The sequence below is a fragment of the Pectinophora gossypiella genome, chromosome 28, assembly GCF_024362695.1.
Source record: "Pectinophora gossypiella chromosome 28, ilPecGoss1.1, whole genome shotgun sequence".
In the NCBI taxonomy this organism is placed as follows: Eukaryota; Metazoa; Arthropoda; class Insecta; order Lepidoptera; family Gelechiidae; genus Pectinophora; species Pectinophora gossypiella.
Genome location: NC_065431.1, coordinates 453,769 through 480,042, shown reverse-complemented (window position 1 = coordinate 480,042; position 26,274 = coordinate 453,769). Strand labels below are relative to the sequence as shown.

Genomic DNA, 26,274 nt, shown 5'->3' with positions numbered 1-26,274 from the left:
TAAGCTCGCGACTATATCCCAATTGGGGTAGTCAGAGGTACATCCAACGCAAGATGAACTAAGTACCCACACCTCACCGACCTTTCTGTTAGACCAACGTGATAGGTGAGCCGTATCGCCGTCTATAATGGTCGAGACAACTGTGTTAGTGAAAACTGCACTTAAGATACCTACGTTCATAACTCATTGGTGCAATGTTAGTAAATAAATTAATTACCTCTAGGCATAGAGTAAGGAGTAATACTACGTATAGAACGGCAACTCTCCGCTCCCCACCAGCGTCAGAGCTAGGTTTACCTCACCCCCTCGGACATAGTTTAGTCTTGAATCGTATGACGTCAGACGTCACACACACAGATGCGCGTGTACGATAACGTCAATGTGTAGTGTCTGTGTAAAATGAGGTTGTATTAAGTGTCCGGGGTGTGGTATACGTCTAAATACATACCAAAACCTCTTCTAGTTTAATCATAATATCCACTGTACTTACCCTGCCCACCCCAATAAGGATAACAAGCGTGAGTATATGTATGTATGACTTTTTTATCCGAAAATCGTATACAGACAACCTTTAAAAAAATCGCGCGTAAACAAACACACTTCAGACTTAGCACTGATTAAGCGAAAATCCCCAAAAGCTGACCTTTTCGGGCGTGTCGTTAAAACCGACAGAGAGATTGTGTCCTCTAACATGATGTAACACGAGTATTAATAATAGGTAATTTATTTTTTACGAAATGGCAACACATGGTCGGATTACGTCAGCTGGGCTAACCTTGAAATGTTAGCTGTCAGTTGTTATACCATGTGTCTGGCCTTCCAACCCGCGAAGGGAAAGCCAACCCAATACAGGTTAGGTTAGGTTTTAGGAATCTTCGCTCAATCATCGTTAATTCTGTCTTAAATATTGGTTCTAACATGATTTAATATTAATCGAGCCCTAGAAAATCTTGTGACGGCAAATACACGCTCTGCCACCATCCAGGGTGGACAGAGAAACTTTATTTTTGTAGCAGCGTGGTGAAGTATGCTCCATACCTCCTCCGGCTGATTGTGGGGAGGCCTGTGCCCAGCAGTGGGACGTATATAGGCAACGAAAATTTCCAAAAAAATATATATACTAAGATTAGGTTCGCATTTAGTCACAATCTCGTGTGCCGTTCCCGGAATGTTCCCAAAGCGGGAATTTTCCCGTTGTAAAAACTTTAATAGTAAGGAAATTAACCGCTTTTCTTTTTCAAACTGTTCTTTTTTGTCCTCTGGTCTAAACTAATTTACTTAGTTCTGCAATGTGGATATAATTTCGATAATTTTTTTGTAATTTTTCGTCTGCTATTTTTTTAATTTGCCGCCACAAAATAAAAAAAAATGCATATCTCCGTGTTCTCGCTATAACACCGTACAAAACATTCGAAAAACCCTATCTAAAACATATTAGAAAAAAAAAAAGAATAACAATAACCGCTTCACCTTGAAAAGATTAACATTAAAAGAGTTATTATGCACATGCAATGTACGTAGCATCACGCCTGTGGCCCCGATGGGGTAGGCAGAGGTGTATATATTGTAAACACACACCCACACCTCGCCAGCTATGTTCAAGTCCCATGTAACAGGGGGCGAGCCTATTGCCATCAACCGGACACAAATGCTGGAAACCACGTGATATCATATATAATATAAGATTCCCATTGACCTTCAGAATTTGCCTTTCAACTGTTTTAAGACAGTAGTTAAACAAAAACTTTACAAAAAAGGTTATTATAAAGTTAGTGATTATTTAGAAGATATGAGTGCATGGGATTAACTGTCTGAGAACTGATATTAGACGGCTTAATTACTCAATTGTATACCAATATTTTATGTTTATTTTTTTTAAAGAACGTCTAGGGCCCTGTGCCGAGGTTTTTCTTGCAGCTTCTTTTCCCCGGCTATACAGGTTGTGAGAAGCTGCAGTAGTTTTAGGCGGATGAGACGTTCGTTATGTAAAAATTGACGATTCAAAGTGTAACTATGTTACTTACTGAATAAAGATATTTTTGAATTTGAATTTGAATCAATTATCTATGATCCAAATGGAATTCAAACTCATAAAGTCGAATTCAGTGGAGGCCAAGCCGGGATTCCAACCCGGGACACTGCGATGCAAGTGACACGTTCTCCTAACAGGGCTATGACGGATTATTATCACTACCCATAGACTTGGTTTGAAAATATTTTGGCGGCGAGGGATGTGCTGCCGCCAAAGGATGTTTTCGGGGTACCGAACTGAGCATAGTACCCCGCTAGCCACAAGTCGGTAGTGTGACTAGGGATCGACGATCCTACAGTGTTGTGTTGGAAGTTGTATATATGCGTCTTGCTGTGTAAACTTCGATATCGCGTTTCACGACTGCTTGAAGACTGCATTATTGAATGTGGCGCCATCTGTTGCATGTGAGCGGAACTAGGTGGCCAACTAGTTGGGTCCGCTACAATATCATCATCATCATCAATTTAAGAGCCACGCTCTTGTCGGTGCAGCATTTTCCATGCTACTTTTTTAGGGAAAAATAGGGCCCCGTAGTACTCTGTCTGACGCGAGTGGGATGGCGCCCAGAGTAGCCTATTAAAAAGCCATACTAGGACTCCTGTCCTTCGCCTCGTGAATAGTACTGACAGTTACTGCTGTCCTCTGTCAGGGTCCAGGTTACAGTCCCTGTGACTTTTTTTTTTTATATAATTGGTTCGCGTTTGATCACAATCTCACCTGATGTTAAGTGACGATATGGTCTAGGGTGAGTTATGTTTTTTTTTTACAGTCTCTGCTTACCCCGATGGGAAATAGGCGTGAGTATGTATGTATATGTCGTGTCCATATCTCGGGCCTATAGAGTTCCGGACTTTTGGAAGGCGTGCGTGGGGCCGAAGCCAACACGTAGAGGCCCGCCATTTAATATGAAATATGTCGAATATAGGCCCGTGCCCCAGCAGTGGGGACGTCAATGGGCTGATGATGATGATGATGTGTCACATCAACTGGGTATTTATATTATTATTAAGTATCCTTTATATTGAATGTTGTTTGACGGGACGCCTGTGCTCAGCAGTGGGACGTATATAGTCCATATTCTAATTGACTGTTTTGTTCTATCGACCCTGTTATAGTACACAGCGTGAAGTTTATAACTCTTTTAATATTATTATATTTTTAGTTAAGTAAATAAATACAGGACAAATTTAAAGAATGGCCACCAGATAAACAATATTTTATACAGGGTGTTAGTGACATCGTAACGAATACTGAGGGGGATGATTCAGCTCATTATTCCGAGTTAATATCAAGTGGATTTTTCCGTCGCAAAAGTATGTTAACTGAATAGAATTATAGAAAAAAACACGATAAACATCATGAAAGGAGACGGAAAATTCCACTTGATATCAACTCAGAATCATGGTCTGAATCATCCCCCTCAGTATTCGTTACGATGTCACTAACACCCTGTATAGTAATTAATAATAATATTGCAATTATCAAAATGTATTCAACAAAACATATTTAACAAAACAATTTAGATTTTCGGTCACTTTTCAATTTTACATACATACATAAACTTACGCCTATTTCCCACCGGGGTAAGCAGAGACTATAGAATTCCATTTGCTTCGATCCTGACACACTTCTCTTGCTTCCTCCACATTCATCAATCGCTTCATACACGCACGCCGGTTCAGAGTAGATCGTATTGAACCTTTTCTAAGGACATCTCCAATTTGGTCAATGTACGTCCTTTTCAATTTTATTAATATATTAAACGAGAATTTATTAAAAATAATTTTGTTAATAAATTTTCGTTCAATTCTTTCTACGAGAAGGTCCGTGCCCAGCAGTGGGACAAAAATATTTGCTGTTCATATAATCTCTTTTGATGGATGTACCTCCCACTACACTACCCCAACCCAATATCCCAATTGGGGTAGTCAGAGGTGCCATGGCAAGATGAACTAAGTACCCACACGTCACCTAGCCTAATCTGGCAGCCAGCTGTCTTTGATTACTTGTGCCTCTGCCCACCCCATTAGGGATCAGGCGTGAGCATACGTATATATGTATGTGTATAAGGAGTGGAATTCTCTGCCGTCTTCTGTATTTCCGAATGCATACAACCCGGGTGCTTTCAAGGCCAGAGTGAACAGGCACCTTCTGCGAGCTCCATCTTAGGCCTCGTCAATGGCTTCGGGCAAGTCTGAGGCCAAGAGCAACTCCATCAAAGATAAAAATTAAAAATTGTCACTAATACCCCCTCCGGTTGATTGAGAGGAGGCCTGTGCCCAGCAGTGGGACGTATATAGGCTGTTTATGTTATGTCACTAATGAATTTTGTGTTCCAAAGAAATGTTCAAACTTAATAATTTTGTAACTATTATGGCCAATGTATTATATTTTGTGGTCTGAAAGATACTCCTACTAGACATTAAGTCCACCTTATGTTATTACTCCATTGTAGACTGTTTGATCATCATATCAATAAGGTTGCCTGGAAGATATTGCTACCTTTGCTATAAGGCCGCATTTTGTACTTTGTTTTCAATTTGTATTCCTTTGTCGTATTGTAAATTAATTTGTCTTTCAATTTTTACATGATTCTTCGCTGCGCGGTTATCTACAAGAAATCGCTTAAAGCGATAAGGGCGCCATTTGCCGTGTACCTGGTTTAAGTGTTTTTTGGAAATAATTTCCTTTTATTTTAATGCAATAAAGTATATTTGTACTGTATTTTATTGTATTGTGTAATTAGCATTTTATTTTTTAACTAGCGACCCGCCCCGGCTGCGCTCGGGTGCAATGCTGACGACAAAATGAAATTATTTACGACATCACATTAAAAACCTCAAAAATAACAGCATTTCTCTACTATTTAATGGATGTTATTATACATATAAACCTTCCTCTTGAATCACTCTATCTATTTAAAAAAACCGCATCAAAATCCGTTGCGTAGTTTTAAAGATTTAAGCGTACATAGGGAGATAGGGACAGAAAAAGCGACTTTGTTTTATACTATGTAGCGAAGTTGATTAAAGGATTAAACTTCATCCCAGCCAGTAGATAATTTATGGTAACTGGCTAACTTGGGAACTACCGACATTAGAAATTGTTAACTTTATTATAAAATACTAGAATGTTGGGTTTATTTTAGCACATTTTGTTTGTCCCATAGTGATTTTCTGAGTTATTGTAAACTTAATAATTATTTACCACTAATAGCATTTACGCGTCCATCCGTTACTCACTAACATAATTTTAATTTAAGGTATATTGTATTTCTCTAGTTAAGTGAATTGTATTCTTTTGGAGAAATAAATTTCTTAAACCGTATACCGCATCCAATGCCCAGCAGTGGGCAGTTTTATTGTTCGGAAAAAAGTGTCTTAAACAGCAGTTACGGCTTTCAATCCCGGCTAGGTCTCTAAACCACAGAATTCGACTTTATGAGTTTGAATTCACGTTTGGATCGTAGATAATTGATATCACGTGGTTTCCAGGATTTGTGCCCGGTTAATGGCAGTAGGCTTGCCCCCTATTACATGGGACTTGAACATAGCTGGCGAGGAGTGGGTGTATACACATCTCTGCCTACCCCTTTGGGAATACTTTATGTTAGAGATCGTTAAAGCGAAAGTGTGTCAGGGTCGTAGTGAGTGGACTTCCGTGGCTTGTGCCTACCCCCGACGGGACATAGGCGTGATCCTACGTACAGTCATGAGCAATATAATGTACCCACTTTAGGACTCTGTCGCACTAACACATTTGACATTTAGTGAGACTTAACAGTTCAATTTGTCAATAAGTCAATGTGACATGGTACCAAAGTGTATACATATTAATGCTCGTGACCGTAAATGACTAATTGTGAAAATTTGAAAAGTGACCGTTTAATTTTTAGAATAATTATTATTTATAACTTTGCAATTTTTATTAACAAATAATTTTCAGATTTTTTTAAACCCTCAACATTTGACTTAAAAAGTCTTTAGTAAAATTCTGGTAACCAAAATTTAAACACGAAACAAGGAGGTACTTTCCAGGTTACGCTTCTTAAAAACAATATAGGAAAATGGCGCTGTAAAGATTTTCCTTCGTTTAACCTTCTAATTTCATGGATAACAACATAATATAACACATACATAGATAGATACATCTTTTATCTTTGAAAGAGAAGCAATATAGGTAGCAACATAATTCTACATTGTTTTAAGTTTACGCGGTTTTTATCATAAATAAAACACATAATAACGGGTTCTTACCGGGTTTCTCGTAGTGAGTTTGGTGCGAGTTCAGATGGTTCCGAACATTCCGACATCAAATACATAAACAAGCGGCAAAGAAAGAGGGTAGACAGATATGTCTGCCCGTAGAAAATTATGGATCTACCTACTCCACTCCAATCTCATCAGTCATCCCGTGATCATGGCACTTGCAAGTGTTAACGGGAGTCTCGTATCCCCATTTAAACGCGGTAAGAACCCGTTATTATGTGTTTTAACATAATTCTATACATAATGTGATTCAAATACCAAGCAACTATTATTTTTATACAGTGAAACTTGGTTAAGTGGGACCTGGATAAGTGAGAAACCTCCATAGCTGGAACTCATGCTGAGGTCCCAACACTTTGGCACTGAATTACCTCTGTTAGTGGGACGAGATAAGCCTCTATATCTGGGATTCGTTCTTTCGATTTATCATCATAGTTACCTCTATAACTGAGACAGCGAGTAAATTTTTTATTTATAAACCTCTGTAACTGAGATAACATTGCTTGTTTACTCATTCTTATTCTACCCACAAATTCCACACGTAATTCCAATTACGTAAGTACAAATTTTGAGCTTCAATTACCTTCATTTTTAGTTTCGATTTACTATCATACAGATGTTTATTTGGAAAATACATAACACGTTATTTTATTTAATCATCGCACCTGTACAACTGAAATAACCTGTATTCTCACCTCTATTAATGGAACCCTCTGTAAATGAGACAGATATTTATTTATACCTGTAACATAACATAACAAATACTTTATTGCACAAACAGGAAAAAACAAAATACAAAACAAAAGAGAAATAGAATTAGTACAATAGGCGGCCTTATTGCTAAGTAGCAATCTCTTCCAGGCAACCTTTAAGTATAGGAGATATTGAATATTAAGTAATATAGCGGGATAGTGCAGCATGGGAATACTTGTGCATATAAAAATAAATACACTTTCGACTACATAAACTACATAATAATAATAAGTACACATAATTATAATTGTTATAATAAATAAATATCACTATTTAAACTACTACATATACTATGGAAGAAAAGGAGTAGATAGATTATGAAGATGAAGAGGAAATAGAGGTAAGGAAATGCGCCTTGACTTGCCGTTTAAAGGACTCCAATGACGAAGCTCTCCTAATGCTTTCAGGCAGAGAATTCCACAAACGGACAGCTTGCACCGTGAAAGACTTGGAGCTGTAGCTTTGGGCTGTATATCTGAGACACTGGGTAAGAGGAATACGTCTATAAGTGAAACGACATTGCAGGTCCCTTCATGTCTCACTTAACCAGGTTTCACTGTATATGCTACTGCCGTTACATTGTATTTTGGAATAATTATGTACTCGAGTAATGAGAAAATGGCCCCGATTCCTGCAGACACCGTCTAATTCTAAGTTATATCCGTCATTTTCATATCCGTCGAAAAGGAAAGGGACGGATGATTCACAGCTCTTAATTTTAGGAAGAATGAGTAAATGAATGAATAACCCGGGCGAATCAAAAGGTATGCCGCTGGTATGCAATCCGTTTGAAGTGCTGTCTACTTAACTGTGTCGGGTTATTGACTGATGTAAATTTTTTAGACGGTTGTTTTAGATTTGTGCTTAAAATTGACGTGTGTTCCATAAATTTTATGCTTGTCGATATTACCCGTCCTTTTCCTTTTCGGCGGATAAGAAAATGACAGATATAACTTAAATAAAATTAGATGGTATTTACAGGAATTAGCACCAATATGTAATTATCACGTGAACTTTCGACAGCGTCATCTGTATTATTTTTGGGAAACGTGGCCTGGAAAGACCCTGATTGGATAGTATTCAGAAATTATTAATTTTTGTACACCGTTCCTTTTCAGCTCAATTTTCAACAAATATATTTTTTATTATTATCATTAATAGTTATTATTAATAATTATTAAATAAATAAGCTTTTATTTTATGTACAAATGAGGGCGCGGTTTCGATTTGTTTTTTTTATCAAAATCGGCCCTTTGAAAACGACTTTTAACTATTAAATTGTTATTTATATATATATATATATTTGTCCACTCTTAAATTTTTATTTTCTTATTCTAAGACCTATTTTTAGGTTTATCCAGCGCTGGGTAGACTAGATGGACTGTCCTGGGAACAATAATAAAAATAATATTACAATAGGCCAGTTTCCAACTAGTCAAATCACACTTTTTATACTAAACCTCGAAACACGAAATTACTATGGAATTTGTATGAAAAATCCTGTGACGTCACAGAAAAACGTGACAATATATATACATATATATATATATAAATATATATTAAATAGAAAAAAAGAAAACGTTTTTAGTCTAATTTAAATCTGTCTATTTAGTATTCAGAATTTCATAATTTATCTTGAACCTGGGACTACCAAAATCTGTCAATATCACAATTAATAATAAGTGCCATCCTTAGTTTGGTTAGGACATTACAGTCTGATCACTTGATTGTCCAACAGTAACATGATCCGTGCTTCGGATGGCACGTTAGGCCGGTTACTACTTACTGATGTAAGTAATTGTTACATGAGCCATGTCAGGGGCCTTTGGCGGCTCAGTAATAACCCTGACACACGATAAGATCGGGATTCTTCTTATTCTATCGTGTGGGTTGTGAGGTACCAACCCCATCAACCCTGGTGTCAGGGTTACTATTGAGCCGCCAAAGGCTCCTGACATGGCTCATGTAACGACTACTTACTTATATCAGTAAGTAGTAACCGGGACTAACGGCTTAACGTGCCTTCCGAAGCACGGATCATCTTGCTTTTTGGACAATCAGGTGATCAGCCTGTAAGATCGGGATTCGAACTCGGGACTTCCGGATCGTGAGTAAAAAGCTCAACCACCGGCGGTCAGGACGAGGCGGTGTCATTAATATCCTGTATACTAAAGCCTCCGTGGTCTAGTGGTTAGAGCGTTAGGCTCACGATCTGGAGGTCCGGGTTCGATTCCCGATGGGGACATTGTCGAAATCACTTTGTGAGACTGTCCTTTGTTTGGTAAGGACTTTTCAGGCTTGAATCACCTGATTGTCCGAAAAAGTAAGTTGATTCCGTGCTTCGGAGGGCACGTTAAGCCGTTGGTTCCGGTTATTAGCCGTAAAAACACCTGCACCAACCCGCAGTGGAGCAGCGTGGTGGAGTATGCTCCATACCCTCTCCGGTTGATTGAGAGGAGGCCTGTGCCCAGCAGTGGGACGTATATAGGCAGTTTATGTATACTAAAGCCTACCCCATAGGGGCTATGGGAGCGATGATATGTCGTGTAATGTATTTCCCCCCCCTCACCTAGTGCGTGCTACGTGTGAGGGTTGCGCGCGAGCTCGTAGAACAGCACGTAGGCCTCCGACGACACCACGTTGCGGGGGTTGATAGGGCTCACCCTGCAAACGGAAGCATTAAATTCAAATATCAACATCCTTATCTAACAAAAAATAAACAGCCTCCGTGGTCTAGTGGTTAGAGCGTTAGGCTCACGATCTGGAGGTCCGGGTTCAATTCCTATGGGGACATTGTCGAAATCACTTTATGAGACTGTCCTTTGGTAAGGTCTTTTCAGGCTTGAATCACCTGATTGTCCGAAAAAGTAAAATGATTCCGTGCTTCGGAGGGCACGTTAAGCCGTTGGTCCCGGCTATTAGCCGTAAAAACACCTCCACCAACCCGCAGTGGAGCAGCGTGGTGGAGTATGCTCCATACCCCCTCCGGTTGATTGAGGGGAGGCCTGTAACTTTCGCAAAGGCCGGTCATAGGATGGGTGACCACAAAAAAAAGTTTTCATCTCGAGCTCCTCCGTGCTTCGGAAGGCACGTTAAGCCGTTGGTCCCGGCTGCATTAGCGGTCGTTAATAACCACCAATCCGCACTGGGCTCGCGTGGTGGTTTAAGGCCCGATCTCCCTATCCATCCATAGGGAAGGCCCGTGCCCCAGCAGTGGGGACGTTAATGGGCTGATGATGATAACATTTTCAATCATTAAAATACTTTTAAACTATAGGCCCACTTGCAAGTGTCCTAATCCAACCCTAAGGTCTAATACGTGTCAAGGTAAGGGCTAATTAATGTATCTTACCTGGAGTCGTTATACTCGTGCCACTCGCCGGTGTAGGGGTGCTTGCAGTACGCCGTGTAGTGACCAGAGTACGTCGTGCCTGCAAACATACACAATTAGTAAAGTGGTCTAAATTAGTCCAAACCCTTATGTGGTCTAATGAGTGCCAATGTGGTCTAATGTGGTTCAATATGGTTTAAAGTGGGCCTAAAGTGTCATAATCGGATCTAATGCCATTCTAAACCCTCCTGTCGTCTAAAAAATCCCTATGTGTTCTGAAGTAATTTACTCTGGCCTAAAGTGTCCCAATCGGATCTAATGCCATCGGGACCCAAAGTGTTCTAAACTAATCTAAACCTTCTTAATGTGGTCTAAAGTGTCCCAATCGGGTCTAATGCGGTTTGACGCTATTTCTGTTTCTTTATTTTACTTTTCGTTGATGATTGATCTTCTATCGAGTTGGTGAATTACCAACCTCATCAACCCTAGTCTCAGGGTTACTATAGAGCCGCCAAAGGCCCTCTGACATGGCTCATGTAACGACTACATACTTAGATGAATAGAACTTTCGGACAATCGAGTGATTAGCCTGCAAATGCCTAATTTTTTGCGATTATGTCTCTACAGTCTCTCCGTGGTCTGGTAACATCGTCCGTGGTCAGAGCGTTAGGCTCACGATCTGGAGGTCCGGGTTCGATTCCCGATGGGGACATTGTCGAAATAACTTTGTGAGACTGTCCTTTGTTTGGTAAGGACTTTTCAGGCTGGAATCACCTGATTGTCCGAAAAAGTAAGTTGATCCGTGCTTTGGAGGGCACGTTGAGCCGTTGGTCCCGGCTATGAGCCGTAAAAACACCTCCACCAACCCGCATTGGAGCAGCGTGGTGGAGTATGTTCCATACCTCCTCCGGTTGGTTGAGGGAAGGTCTGTGCCCAGCAGTGGGACATATATAGGCTGTTTATGTATGTATGTTATGTATGTCTCTACAAGGATTCGAACTTGGTAGCTCAACATTCGACCACTGGATGATTCAAATTAAAAAATATCTTTATTCAGTAGGTAACATAGTTACACTTTGAATCGTCAATTTTTACATAACGAACGTCTCATCCGCCTAAAACTACTGCAGCTTCTCACAACCTGTATAGCCGGGGAAAAGAAGCTGCAAGAAAAACCTCGGCACAGGGCCCTAGACGTTCTTTAAAAAAATATATAAAGATTGATAATCATAATCTTACCGGAGTGGTTGCTGACAGCGTAAAGGTTGTAGATGGCCTGCGGGCCACGGGTGGCTGCGAACGGTGACATGTCCAGCCCCGTCAGAGGGAACTCCACGAGCACGTTCAGCTTGCCACGGAAACGCTCCGTTGGGGAGAAACTGTGGAGAAAATAACTTTTTATCGTGTGGGTTGTGAGGTGGAATACCAACCTCATCAACCCTGGTGTCAGGGTTACTATTGAGCCGCCAAAGGCGCCTGACATGGCTCATGTAACGACTACTCACTTACATCAGTAAGTAGTAACCGAGACCTACGGCTTAGGGTACTTTTGGACAATCAGGCGATCAGCCTGTAATGTCCTAACCAAACTAGGGATCACAAAGTGATTTTGGTGATTAGTCCCCACCGGGATTCGAACCCGGGGCATCCGGATCGTGAACTTAACACTCATCCACAGGACCACGGAGGCCGTTCAATAAGATTGTCATCATCATATCCATCATCTCATCTCCATACCAAAATAAATTCTACAATCAATAGTTTAGGCATGTGATGATTTCGAACCTGCGGCCTCAAAGTGAGAGGCAAGCGTTCTACCAACTGGGCCACCACGACTCTTAGATTGTAATAAATATAATAAATAATATAGTCGATTCAGGCCTGTACCAAGCAGTGGGACGTATCATCATCAGCTCATAAACGTCCCCACTGCTGGGGCACGGGCCTTCCCTATGGATGGATAGGGAGATCGGGCCTTAAACCACCACGCGGGCCCAGTGCGGATTGGTGGTTATTAACGACTGCTAAGGCAGCCGGGACCAACGGCTTAACGTGCCTTCCGAAGCACGGAGGAGCTTGAGATGAAAACTTTTTTTTTTTGTGGTCACCCATCCTATGACCGGCCTCTGCGAAAGTTGCTTTACTTCAACAATCGCGGACCGAGCGCGTTTACCGCTGCGCCATCGAGCTCCTCATAAATATGATAAATAATATAGTCGATTGATGCCTGTACCAAGCAGTGGGACGTATATATAGGCTGTTTATGTTATGTTTATGTCATCATTGGAGATGTCCTTAGAAAAGGTTCAATACGATCTACTCTGAACCGGCGTGCGTGTATGAAGCGATTGATGAATGTGGTAGAAGCAAGAGAAGTGTGTCAGGATCGAAGCAAATGGAATTCTATAGTCTCTGCTTACCCCGGTGGAAAATAGGCGTGAGTTTATGTATGTGTATGTTATGTCATCATCCCCCTAGCATTATCCGTTTTTCACAGGGTCCGCTTACCTAACCTGAAGATTTGACAGGTCCGGTTTTTTACAGTAGCGACTGCCTGTCTGACCTTCCAACCCGCGAAGGGAAAACCAGCCCAACACAGGTTAGGTCACATGCCTCCGAAACGCATTCGGGAATGTTGGTTTCCTCACGATGTTTTCATCCATCGCTGAGCACGTGATAATCATTGGTTTAGGCCTGTGTTGGATTCGAAAGTGAGAGACTACCACGGCCATCTAGTTTTTTGGTCGTAAAAACAGACAGAGGGATTGTGTCCTCTAACATGATGGACTAATGTTTTGCGATAGGCTGATCCCTTATCACCATAACATACACATACATAAACTCACGCCTATTTCCCACCGGGGTAAGCAGAGACTATAGAATTCCATTTGCTTCGATCCTGACACACTTCTCTTGCTTCCTCCACATTCATCAATAGCTTCATACACGCACGCCGGTTCAGAGTAGATCGTATTGAACCTTTTCTAAGGACATCTCCAATTTGATCATCGTAAGTCCTTCTTCTATTATCACCATAAGGTTCATCATATCCAGCTTACGACATCGTATCAACAGTAACTGCAAGTTGTCTTTGATTACTCTGCCCACCCCATTAGGGATTAAGGGCGTAAGGGTTGTAAGGGTTGTGTTCTCGCAAATAAATTGATTTGATTTGATTTTTTGAAAAAAAAAAAAAAAAAACTATGAGCTGTGAGTTTATGTATGTGTATACGTAGCGTGGAAAGTCCTCCATTAAATGTTGATGTTGACAACTTGGCCGGACTTGTGGTGAGTGCTATTACAATGTACTCACCGCTTGAGGTGTATGACGAGAACCTGGGGAAACTTCTGGACGGTGAACCACTTGAGACACTTCCGCCGCACGCCGCATTTGGAACACGTCTGGAATACACAAAAAATATTATTTATTCACGGTCAAAATTAAGCATCACATTAAAAAAAAATTGGCTGCAAATAGTTTCTTGATTTTTTGTGAGTTGTGAGGTGGAGTACCAACCTCATCAACCCTGGTGTCAGGGTTACTATTGAGCCGCCAAACGCCCCTGACATGGCTCATGTAACGACTACTTACTTACTGATATGTAGTAACCGGGACCAACGGCTTAACGTGCCTTCCGAAGCACGGATCATCTTACTTTCGGACAAACAGGTGATCAGCCTGTAATGTCCTGACCAAACTAGGAACCACAAAGTAGTTTTTGTGATATCGCCGGGAATCGAACCCAAGACATCCGGATCACGAGCCCAACGCTCAACCACTGGACCACGGAGGTCGTTATGACAATATTAAAAGACCAACTCACAGGTTTTTCGTCTCCGTCGAGCTCCTCTTCGCGCGTGAAGTGTTGCAGGCACTGCTGCAGCTTCAAGTTGCCCGTGCGAGAGGGGATGGGTAGGCTGCAAATCAAATCAAATGCATTTATTGTATTAGGCATCGTTATGAGCCATGTCAGGGGCCTTTGGCGGCTCAATCATGACCCTGACACCGGGGTTTACGAGCCTGGTATTCCACCTCACAACCCACACGATAAGAAGAAGATTAAAACACATAATAACGGATTCTTACCGCGTTTAAAGTAGGAATACACGCACGCACGCACGCACACACACACAAACACATACAAGCATTTATAAATTTGATATTTTCTTTTTAAGAAATATTTTATGATTTCGTCTAACATTTAAAAAAAAAACTTATTTTTTTTTATATTTTGTTATTTTTTCTTGACCATGACTTTTTGGGGGTGGAGGCCTGGAGTCCTAAAACACAGGGTATCCTTGTTTAGGCTCCAGCCTCTACAAATATTGTATTTTTGTATGTATTTATGTATCCATGTGTTTTATAATTTGTAGAGGAAATAAAGATTTTACTTACTTACTTACTAATATGAGACTCCCGATATTTCGAAACTGTTCACTGTTCATGTTCTGTTGTGCGAGTTCAGATGCTTCCGAACATTTCGATATCAAATACATAAACAAGCGGCAAAGAAAGAGGGTAGACAGATATGTCTGCCCGTAGAAAATTATGGATCTACCTACTCCACTCCAATCTCATCAGTCATCCTGTGATCATAACGGGATAATGCTAAGGGGATGATGATGAGTTTTTATATCGTTTTCTTGTCACACAGCGCATTAGGTTACACTGTAATGTTGTATGTTGTATGTAATGTTGTATGTCTAAGGTTACATTCAAAAAGTATTTAAAGAATCACCTACTAGAAATACAGAGGTTGGGTATACCAGCGATGTACTTGGGATAGCGGTTGCTGCCTCTTTAGATCACATCTGGGTGCTCCTGGATGTCCGTTTTCGTTTCGTTTTGTTATTATGATTATGAAGTATTATATGTATATTATTACGTTTATTTAATTATCGCACTCACATCACATGCACCATAGCTACACACTGCTTTCACTACTCACTTATAGATCCTTCTTTTAGTGTAATATTTCTTTCTTTTATTGTTCTGTTTCTGCTTTTCATGTGTAACACTAAGTCGTTTTTTTTGTATTCATTATTTATTATTTAAAATTTATTGTGCGGGTACTCGCGTTTCACCGATCGGCGTGGGTTGAAAATCAGTGTTGCCCTCTGGGTAAATTTTCACTGAACCCTGGCCTTTTTTGGTGAACTGCGGCACCCATATACCTTTATGTTTTCTAACTAAATATTAATGTTATGTGTGTATATTTTAATATTTTAAATGTATATGTGTGTCGTAGATTTTACCTAAATAAACTTTTTTATTATTATTATTATTATGTACAGTCACGAGTACTAATATGTATACACTTTGAAACCATGTCACATTAACTTTTTTGACAAATAAAACCGTAAGTCTCATAAAATGTCAAATAAGATAGTGCGACAGGGTTCTAAAGTGGGTACATGATATTGATCATGACTGTACCTTTATAAATAAATTAATAGTATCCTAAAGCTCCAACAGCCTCCGAGGTCTAGTGATTAGAGCGTTAGGCTCACGATCTGGAGGTCCGGGTTCGATTCCCGATGGGGACATTGTCGTAATCACTTTGTGAGACTGTCTTTTGTTTGGCAAGGACTTTTCAGGCTTGAATCACCTGATTGTCCGAAAAAGTAAGATGATTCCGTGTTTCGGAGGGCACGTTAAGCCGTTGGTCCCGGCTATTAGCCGTAAAAACACCTCCACCAACCCACAGTGGAGCAGCGTGGTGGAGTATGCTCCATACCACCTCCGGTTGATTGAGGGGAGGCCTGTGCCCAGCAGTGGGACGTATATAGGCAGTTTATGTATCCTAAAGCTCACCTGAGGTCCCAGAATGGGTCAAAAGTGACACTGTCGTGGTTACAGTGAGTGCAGCGGAGGGTGGACTTGAGTTGCCCCACGAAGATGTCCCCAACGCGGCTGTCCTCCATCCGCAGGTAGCGAGACCACGCCTCAGCCGCCTTGGCAGAGTCGCTGGAATGTGGAAGACGACGAATCAGAAAATAATCCTGGTTGTTAATGACACCGTAACGAACAGAGGGGTAAGAAATGGCCACATTATTCTTAACATGATCTGTGCTTCGAAAGACACTTTAAGAATCTCATTCAACTTTAAAAATCATATAAGAATCTCATTACATTCTTCTTTTTGTTTACAAATTCCACATCAAGAGTTAGATATGAATATCTTATCATGTTATTCAAATTGAGGAGCTCGGTGGCGCAGCGGTAAACGCACTCGGTCTGCGATTGTTGAAGTTAAGCAACTTTCGCAAAGGCCGGTCATAGGATGGGTGACCACAAAAAAAAAAGTTTTCATCTCGAGCTCCTCCGTGCTTCGGAAGGCACGTTAAGCCGTTGGCCCCGGCTGCATTAGCAGTCGTTAATAACCATCAATCCGCACTGGGCCCGCGTGGTGGTTTAAGGCCCGATCTCCCTATCCATCCATAGGGAAGGCCCGTGCACCAGCAGTGGGGACGTTAATGGGCTGATGATGATGATGATACCTACATAACTGATTCTTTACAGGTTAATCTCCTTTTGACCACCCTCATAATTCAAAAACGATTTCACATAATCATGTCAAATTTGGCTCATACATATATTGAGACTTGCGAGATACATACATACATACATAAACTCATGCATATTTCCAACTGGAGTAAGTCTTCTTCTATCGTGTGGGTTGTGAGGTGGATTACCAACCCCATCAACCCTGGTGTCAGGGATATTATTGAGCCGCCAAAGGCCCCTGACATGGCTCATGTAACGACTACGTACTTACAACAGGGGGGTTAAAATGGCCACAACGAAGCGATTCATCTAAGAAAGCAATATTGCAACTTGACATTTGCGCATATAAAAGTAAGTGCGCAATGCAAACAAATGTCAAATATGCTCTGTTCGGTACCCCGAAAAACATTCTTTAGCGGCAGCACATCCTCGCCGCCAATAAAATAAAGGTTGATGAGGTTGCTGTTGCAGTTTCTTGTCATTTCTTGTCCTCCGCCCTAACACCTTGCGAAATGACGTAAATTCAAAAAATGTTACATTGACCTTCAACAAGTTTATCCATGATAATTACGTTGAATAAATAATTCTGATTCTAATTCTGATTGGTTGCCCTGATGCCGGGCAGCAGCGGTATCAGTACTGGTTGGAGGCCGAGGAAATGGATTCTGGTAGGACTCTAGCTAGAACATCACCGATTGAGATATTGGTCGGTGTGCTGCGGAACGGAAGGCGATTGGGGCAACCACCGTTCTACATGCCCTATCTATGGAGTAATGGCGATTACTCCACCGGCAAGAGTGCAGCTCTTAAATAAAGAGAGAGAGAGAGAGAGAGAGAGAGAGAGAGAGAGAGAGAGAGAGAGAGAGGTTGCTACTCCACCTCACAGCCCACACGATAGAAGAAGACTTAAAATTACCTAAAGTATGAGCATAGTACTCACCTGAGGTTGTCGTCAATCTCCGTGAGGATCGGCTTCGGTTTGACGGTGACGCGGTTCACGTCCTCGTGGAGGCCCTCCAGCAGGTAGCGCAGGAACTCCTGGAAAAAAATACATTCTTCTTCTTATCGACAATTACTCCCGCACAATATCCCAGGAAGAGGAAATGACTGAAAACCAGCGCTGGATGGCGCCATAGCATGGCTCCATCGCAGCACAACCCGAGCCATTTCCCTTTGCCCGTATTCGCAATATTCATTATTACCTAGTTAAGCAACTTTCGCAAAGGCCGGTCATAGGATGGGTGACCACAAAAACAAAGTTTTCATCTCGAGCTCCTCCGTTCTTCGGAAGGCACGTTAAGCCGTTGGTCCCGGCTACATTAGCAGTCGTTAATAACCACCAATCCGCACTGGGCCCGCGTGATGGTTTAAGGCCCGATCTCCCTATCCATCCATAGGGAAGGCCCGTGCCCCAGCAGTGGGGACGTTAATGGGCTGGTGATGATGATGATGATTATTATCTAGTTCATATAGCAAATGTAAATTGTTTCTGGCAATAAATTTATTTTATTCTTATCGTGTCGATGGCAAACTAATTGGTATCGGCCCAAAACTTTGCAACAAGTATGGCGCTATCTGCAGCGCTCATCAGATCCTCCTGCGTGCAGGTGTTCGGTCAGGACACGATGTAAGATGTTCCATCGTTCGTGTAACTAGTACTGGAGGTTTAAAAGGGTCTAACATTATACAGGGTGTTAGTAACACCGTCAGAGGCGGAGGACAGGAGTCCTAGTGCGGCTTTGAAATAGACTACTCTGGGCGCCATCCCACTCGCGTCAGACAGAGTACTGCGGGACGGAAGGCAAGAGGGAAACCACTGCCCTATTTTTCCCTAAAAAGTAGCATGGAGAATGCTACACCGACAAGAGCGTGGCACTTAAATAAGTATATAATATTACTGTAATGCACCGCGTATTCCAATGTATATAAATTCCTTTCACCCTAAGGTTGCCTGGTAGAAGTTGCTGCTTAACATTAAGGCCGCCGATTTTACTTCTGCGCTGACATTTTGTAATTGTTCTTCTGGTAGTGGTTGCCTGGAAGAAATTGCTCCAGAGCAAAAAGGCCGCCCAAATTGTACTGTATTCGTGTGTTATGTCTGATTGTTGAAATTTAGTTCTGTGCAATAAAGTATTTTGAGTTGAATCTCGTAGTGGAGATCCTTGGGGGAAGCCTATGCCCAGCAGTGGGCGTCGTACGGCTGATGATGAGTTGAATCTCACCTGAGCATCTTGCTGGCTGTAACCCATGAACCGGGGCGCGAACCTCTGAATCTGTGACTTGAGGCTGGTGGTGTTAACTACTGAGTCGCGCTCGCCGCTGCGCCAGAGCTCCTTGATCACTGTTGCGAACGCTGGAATATATACATTCAATTATTAGACATCTCGTTCTATCGTGTGGGTTGTGAGGTGGATTACTAACCCTGGTGTCAGAGTTATTACTGAGCCGCCATAGGCCCCTGACATGGCTCATGTAACGACTACTAACTTACATCGGTAAGTAGTAACCGGGACCAACGGCTTAACGTGCCTTCCGTAGCACGGATATTCTTACTTTCGGATAATCGGATAATGAGCCTGCAGTGTCCTAACCAAACTAGGGATCACAAAGTATTTTTTTATGTTTACCAGGATTAGAACCAAAGGGTTTTCCTTCAATTGATATGATAGTTATTTATGAATTGCCATCATTCACGAATTCGTAAACAAATTAGAAATCATTGGTTTAGGCCCCTGTAGGGATTCGACCATGCTACGTCACAGTGAGATTAAAGCGTTCTTCCAACTGGGATACCCCACGGCTTCCGCAAGTTTAAATCCAGCACGGACATAAAATGATTTTCAAAATTTCCGAATTCATATTGGGATCATAAACGATCTCTTCTATCGTGTATTGTGAGGTGGATTACCAACCTCATCACCCTGGTGGCAGGGTTACTATAAATGATTATGACCCGAGACCCGATTGGGACTCTTTAGACCATAATAGGAGGCTTTAGACCACTTTCACAGTATATCCGAATGGGACTGTTTAGACCACGTTAGACTCGATTGGGACTATTTAGACCACACGATGCGGCTTTAGACCACATTCACATTAGATCTCGATAGTCCAATTTGTAACTATGTTACCTACTGAATTAAGATCTTTTTTAGTTTAAAGCCGTAAGACTGAATGCTCTTTTAAAATCAAAAGCCCAATGTTTAACTATTAGGCCCTCTGGTCGCCTTGTTTTGAGGATGCTTCTAGAATAAAATAAACTTAAAAAATATTCAAAAATATTTATTTTTCAAAATTGGCTTACAAAGTTAGCGCTTTTTGAACGTCAAACATAATTAAATTACATATTATGTAACTAGCTGTAAAACTACTACCATATCGGAATCTGTAACGCTGAGGGAAAGACGTGGCCAGAAAACCTCCCAGCACAGGGCCCTAGTCCTACTGTTTCATGTTTTCCTTTCTTTTCTTTTAATCCAGTTTGTATTACATAATTTATAGACTTAAATACAATGGTATTCCAATTACAGTCGGTGGAAGGAAAGTGAAACATAAAGAGTTTATGTGACTTTGAAACTCACCAGCAATAAGCGCGCCCTTCATGCAGGACAGTGTGGTGTTCATCTCGCCGGTGTGCTTGTCCTCCAGCAGGTACTCCAGGAGCGGCCGCGTGTTAGACAGACACTGCACCACACTGTTCATGAAGCATGTGTTCCCGATGTTCCTTAGCCCGTTCAGACCTGGAACGTCCTCTGAAAACTCGCGTTTACTATAATTGTCCAGGGAAAATAATAAATAAAACGGGTGAACAAGTTAAATAAACGTTTATTCAAGTTTAAATAAAATTTTTACTTGAATGAAATAAACGGTTGTTGAAATTAAATTAAAATTATAAAATTAAATAAACGTTTATTTAAATAATAAAAATAATAATTATGTTTAGCAAATTATGAAATCAAAATTACATATAACGTGTGAATTAAAAATAAGGGATAAAATAAATTACTTAAAAACAATTATTTCTTCAGGTTTAAGTAAATTAACTAATAAAAATAAAATCAAACTAGGAATTACTTACAAAGTCTATAAAATTATACTTAATAATTATGAATAAATTACAGTCATGAATATGTGAATCCACATGCTAGAAAAGCAAAAATATTCTGAAAATTACATGTTAGTACACACAATACAAATTAATGGGAATGCGTAAGTAGGAATTTAATTGAAATAATTACTTTGGAGATATAATTTAATTTGACATTCGATAGCCCTGATTCCTGCAGACACCTAATTTTATTTTAAGTTTTACCTGTCATTTTCTTATCCGCCGAAAAGGAGAGGGACGGATTGACAGCTGTTAATTTTAAAATGAACGAATAACCGGGCGAATCAAATAGACATTTCGCTGGTATGCAACCCGTTTGCCGTGTCAACTTAATTCTGTCGGGTTACTGGCCAATGTAAAATTTTGAGAGGGTTGTTTTTTCTGTCTAAAAATTGACGTGTGTTCCATAAATTTTACGCCTGTCGATTATCCGTCCCTTTCCTTTTCGGCGGATAAGAGAGTGACAGGTATAACTTAAAATAAAATTAGATAAGATAGAATTTTTTTATACCATACAGGATTCTGAGGGGGATGATGCAGACCATAATTCTGAGTTGATAACAAGTGAAAGTTCCTGTCGGAAAATTCATGAAAATTGTAGTGTATTTTTAATTATTTTGAGCTCCACACTTTTGCGACGGGAATTCCACTTTATATGAATCAGAATATCCGAATCATGGTCTGAATCATCCTCAAAGTTTTCGTTACGATGTCACTAGCACCTGTATATTTTGTAAGGTATTAATTCTGACCGTTGACGCGAGGGATTTATATTTACATCTTAAGGTGGTATTAATAAACTGATCTCAGCTTTGAGACTGCCCTCAAGATTATGTCAATGTGACAGTTCTTATAGAAAAACAGGGGGTCCTCAGATCTTTGCCTGCCTTATATAAGGCGAATTTAAACAACAACAACAACAAAAACAGGGACTTGAGCACTATCTTGAGGGCAGTTTTACCTGAGATTGATTTATTAATACCACCCTTAGTTTCGTGAGACACCGTACAATCCTTTCCCACTAGCTGCGTAATACACACATCATACAATAAAAATAAATAAATTGTTAGTAATTATCATTGTCAAAACATGACTAGTATAGATGGAAAATCTACCCAATTTTTTAATTGTTTTTTTTTTTTGGAATAGTTAATTGATATCACTTGATTTCCAGGATTTGTACCCGGTTAATGGCAATAGGCTCGCTCCCTATTACATGCGACTTGAACATAGCTGGCGAGAAGTTGGTGTATGCACTATACACGCTATGATATACATACATAAACTCACGCCCGTAATCCCTAATGGGATGGGCAGAGCCACAAGTAATCAAAGACAACTTGCAGCCACTGTTGATACGAAGTGATATTAATGCAATTTTTCCCAATATACCGGGTAGATTACCCATCTATAAGTATGACCGGGGTTCGAAGCCATCCGTTTGAGAAGCAAGCCAGTGAATCTTAGGGCTACAGTGATTATAAGTAAGTATAACACACGCAAAACATAAATATATAAGAACTAACCGCTGGAGTGGCTTGGTTTGCGTTCCCACCGCTCCGAGGAAGTATCGGAGCGTTCGCTGCTGCGCCGCAGCCCGCTAGGTCCGCTCTTGCCACCTGCTAACTCCTGTGGAACACACGAGACAGTACAGTGCTTGGCAATGCGTATAAAGTTCCGTGTGAAGTGTATAAAATTTTGTGTGAAGTGTATAAAATTATGTGTGAAGTGTATAAAATTATATGTGAAGTGTATAAAATTATGTGTGGAGTGTGTAAATCAAATGAGTTTTGCAACATAACACGTGTATGTGTGTATATACTTTGGTAGATGAGAACCTCGAGTTGGTAAACTGACTGAAGGAATCTGATGATCTGGATGACTGGAAGAGCCGGAAGACGATCATCTAAAAAATAACTTTTATGATCAGCGTCCATTGGAATAAAAATGGGGGGGAGGGTCATGACCCACGACCCCCAAGATCCGCCCATGGCCGGTGTGTCGGGAATTTATGTTATGTTATTTGAAAGAAATGAATACACATAAATCTATAACTGATAAGTGTTTGTGTTTTGTGTTAAGTGTCATGCTTTAAGTACTATCTACATCAAACATGCAACATCTACAACGCAATATAAACTTACCAAAATTGGATGACGATAGTTTAAAAAAAACAATTATGGGACGAAATATGGCAACTATTTTACAATTACAACCTATTAAGGTGTCAAAAAAAATATAAAAAAATCGATGATAAACAATCCTGGTTATATTAAGGACCTGTACGCCAATCCAGAACTTATCTGGCAGATAGTATTGCTATCAGACACTTATTAAATAATCATTAAGCAGTATAACAACCAGATAAAAGGGAAAACTTATTAAAACTAATTTTAACTAAAGTAGAACTTTTCGATTTAAAACTGGCCACATTAACAGCAACCGCGCTTTGTGATTGGACCGTTGCGATCAATGTTGCTAGCTTCAAATTGCAAAATTCTACCAACTTTCAATGTTTTCATTGGTGCTTTGTTTAAAGGATGTGTAAAGTGAAGAAAATCAAAACTGCAACGGATTTATATGGCATTACAAAATATATGTTTTTATGTACAAAATAATGTTAGAAGACAGAAAAATATATATCTAATTAAAAAAAAAAAAACAAAGTTCTTTTCTGAAATCTGACCCTGAAATGGACTGCAATAGGACCCTATATCGACATAGGAAATACTTAAAACTAGTAAAAGCACTCTGTAATTATAGGTTTTTTGATACAGAACTATCCACAAAAAGGTAACAATTTTGTAGATTACTGAAAAAAAGTTAAGAAAATCAATAAATATTTTAGTCGGTCGGTATGAGATCCTATTCTTCTAATCACACAAAAAGCGAATCCAAGACACAAGACCATTATTATCAAGACCACAAGGCCCACAAGTCTCAACTTATTTCGAAATATTTTGGCCAATGAATACGATATAGAGTAAAAATATTGTCAAAAAAAATGCGAAAGTGGGAGTAAAAACTGCCTGTCCCCAGGTAGCTAAGGTAGCTAATGAGTCCCTCTCTCCAATTTTTCATTTTGAACGTGAACTTCTGGGCCACCCTTTATATGTTAATTACTTGCATGTATTTATCGGTAAGTTTTACTTTTAGTTTGTACCCGCAATCTTTCAATTTACATTTTCCCATTTTTCCTCACCTTCTGGTTGAGTGAAAGAAATCGCTTTCAGCGATAAGGCCGCCATTTGCCATGTACCAAGTCTTTTGTATTATTTTTTCTTATTTTGGTGCAATAAAGTATGTATATTTGTATTGTAAAGCGCATTCATTGACCAAATCAGACTCCAGTTTTGTACAAACGACAAACCGCAAAACCAAGGCAAGATATGACGCAAGATTCCAAGGTACCATTCGAGAGATCGTCACCGCGGCGAGTCGAACCGCGTAGGTGCTATATTCGCGACCCTCCACGACCATTGTTCTTCTGCCAGGACGCATCGCTGGACGGTCTACGGAGCAGCATTACAGCTTCGTTTACACAGGGTAGTGTTAATTGACAATCGACGGTATATTGATTATATCTTTGGCTCACGATCCGGAGGCCGGAGCAGGTTATATGTATCACAAAAATCACTTTGTGATCTGCTTTGATCAGGACATTACAAGCTCATCACCTGATTGTCCGTAAGATGATCCGTGCTTCGACACGTTAAGCCGTTGGGCCCTTAGTAGTCGTTACATGAGCCATGACAGGGGTCTTTGGCGGCTCAATAGTAACCCTGACAGGGTTGATGATGCTACTATTCCACCTCACAACCCACGCGATAAGTAGTAGGATCTAGGTATTGGTAAGATGGTACTGTTTCATAATCTGGGTGAACAATACTATTTTATATTCTTTATTGATTATTGGTTACTACAGCTGTGTCTGGGTGTCTTTGGCGGCTCAATTGTAACCCTGACACTAGGGTTGATGAGGTTGGTAATCCACCTCACAACTTATTGCAATATAATCGTATTAATCGATTATATCTAACAATTAGCGCCTTCGCGGGTTGGAAACTTCTGTAAAAAACCGGACCTGTCAAATCAGGCTAGGTAAGCGGACCCTGTGGAAAACGGGATAATGCACGAGATGATGATGACTTGTTGTAGATTTGCCGCAGATGGCATTAACTCGAGCTCCTCCGTGCTTCGGAAGGCACGTTAAGCCGGTGGTCCCGGCTGCATTAGCAGTCGTTAATAACCACCAATCCGCACTGGGCCCGCGTGGTGGTTTAAGGCCCGATCTCCCTATCCATAGGGAAGGCCCGTGCCCCAGCAGTGGGGACGTTAATGGGCTGATGATGATGGCATTAACTACTTGGCCGGATTAGCTACTATAAGGATCCTACGGTTACTCCTACTGTAACCTAAGCTCATTGCGGCCGGCACCTGAAACGTGTTGACGCCATAGAGCCGCTGGCGCGCCCCCCGAGCCGGCGGCGGGGCGGGGGCGGCGGGGGCCGGCGTCACGCTGCGCGCTCGCGGCTCCCAGCAGCGTCGGCAGCCGCACCTCATCGCACGCCGCTGTAGTTTCACGCGTTTAATTTTTGACATGTACTTGTCATCGCAGGCCGCTGCTGGGCCCGACCGTGCGGGTCAATATCGCATGTGATACAGGGTGCTAGTGAAATCGTAACGAAATTTTCAGGGATTATTATTCAAGCCATGATTCCGAGTTGATATCAAGTGGAATTTTCCGTCGCAAAAGTATGGAACGAATCATTTAAACACTAAAATTTTCATGAATTTTCCGATAGGAAATTCCGCTTTACATGGAACGGAAAATAACTTGAACACTAAAATTTTCATTAATTTTCCGATAGGAAATTCCGCTTTATATGGAACGGAAAATAATTTAAACACTAAAATGTTCATGAATTTTCCGACAGGAAAATCCACTTGATATCAACTCAGAATCATGGTCTGAATCATCCCCCTCAGTATTCGCTACGATGTCACTTACACATGCCTATATACATAGTATTACTGACATCGTAACGAACACTGAAGGGGATGATTCTGTTCCTGCTTCTGAGTTAATATCAAGTGGAATTTTCGATCGCAAAAGTATAAAAAAATGAATAAAAATAAATAAATGAATGAATATAAATAAATAATAAATGAATTGAAAATATTTTTAAAAAACACAACCAATTCTCAGGATTTTTAACATCACGTGAAATCTTCAGTCGAAAAATTCATTTGCGAGGGAAAATTCCACTTGAT

The 26,274-nt window shown here is 40.7% G+C and overlaps 1 protein-coding gene across 3 annotated transcripts in view; it reads right to left on the bottom strand.

Moving 5' to 3' along the window:
* Positions 1-6,490: 6,490 nt before the first annotated feature.
* LOC126379127 (uncharacterized) overlaps positions 6,491-26,274 on the bottom strand; it is a 41,490-nt gene continuing 21,706 nt past the window's right edge. For 2 of the 3 annotated variants that reach the window (XM_050027754.1, XM_050027755.1), the window contains exons 4-14: positions 22,527-22,629; positions 20,474-20,644; positions 19,115-19,245; positions 17,833-17,930; positions 16,200-16,352; positions 14,209-14,302; positions 13,698-13,786; positions 11,624-11,763; positions 10,406-10,484; positions 9,623-9,717; positions 6,491-8,439 (exon numbers count right to left, since the gene is read on the bottom strand). In XM_050027754.1, the coding sequence (XP_049883711.1) occupies positions 9,633-9,717; positions 10,406-10,484; positions 11,624-11,763; positions 13,698-13,786; positions 14,209-14,302; positions 16,200-16,352; positions 17,833-17,930; positions 19,115-19,245; positions 20,474-20,644; positions 22,527-22,629 (1,143 nt within the window). In that variant the 3' untranslated portion in view covers positions 6,491-8,439; positions 9,623-9,632. The remainder of the gene's footprint in view (positions 8,440-9,622; positions 9,718-10,405; positions 10,485-11,623; positions 11,764-13,697; positions 13,787-14,208; positions 14,303-16,199; positions 16,353-17,832; positions 17,931-19,114; positions 19,246-20,473; positions 20,645-22,526; positions 22,630-26,274) is intronic. The other variant, XM_050027756.1, reaches the window with a different exon arrangement.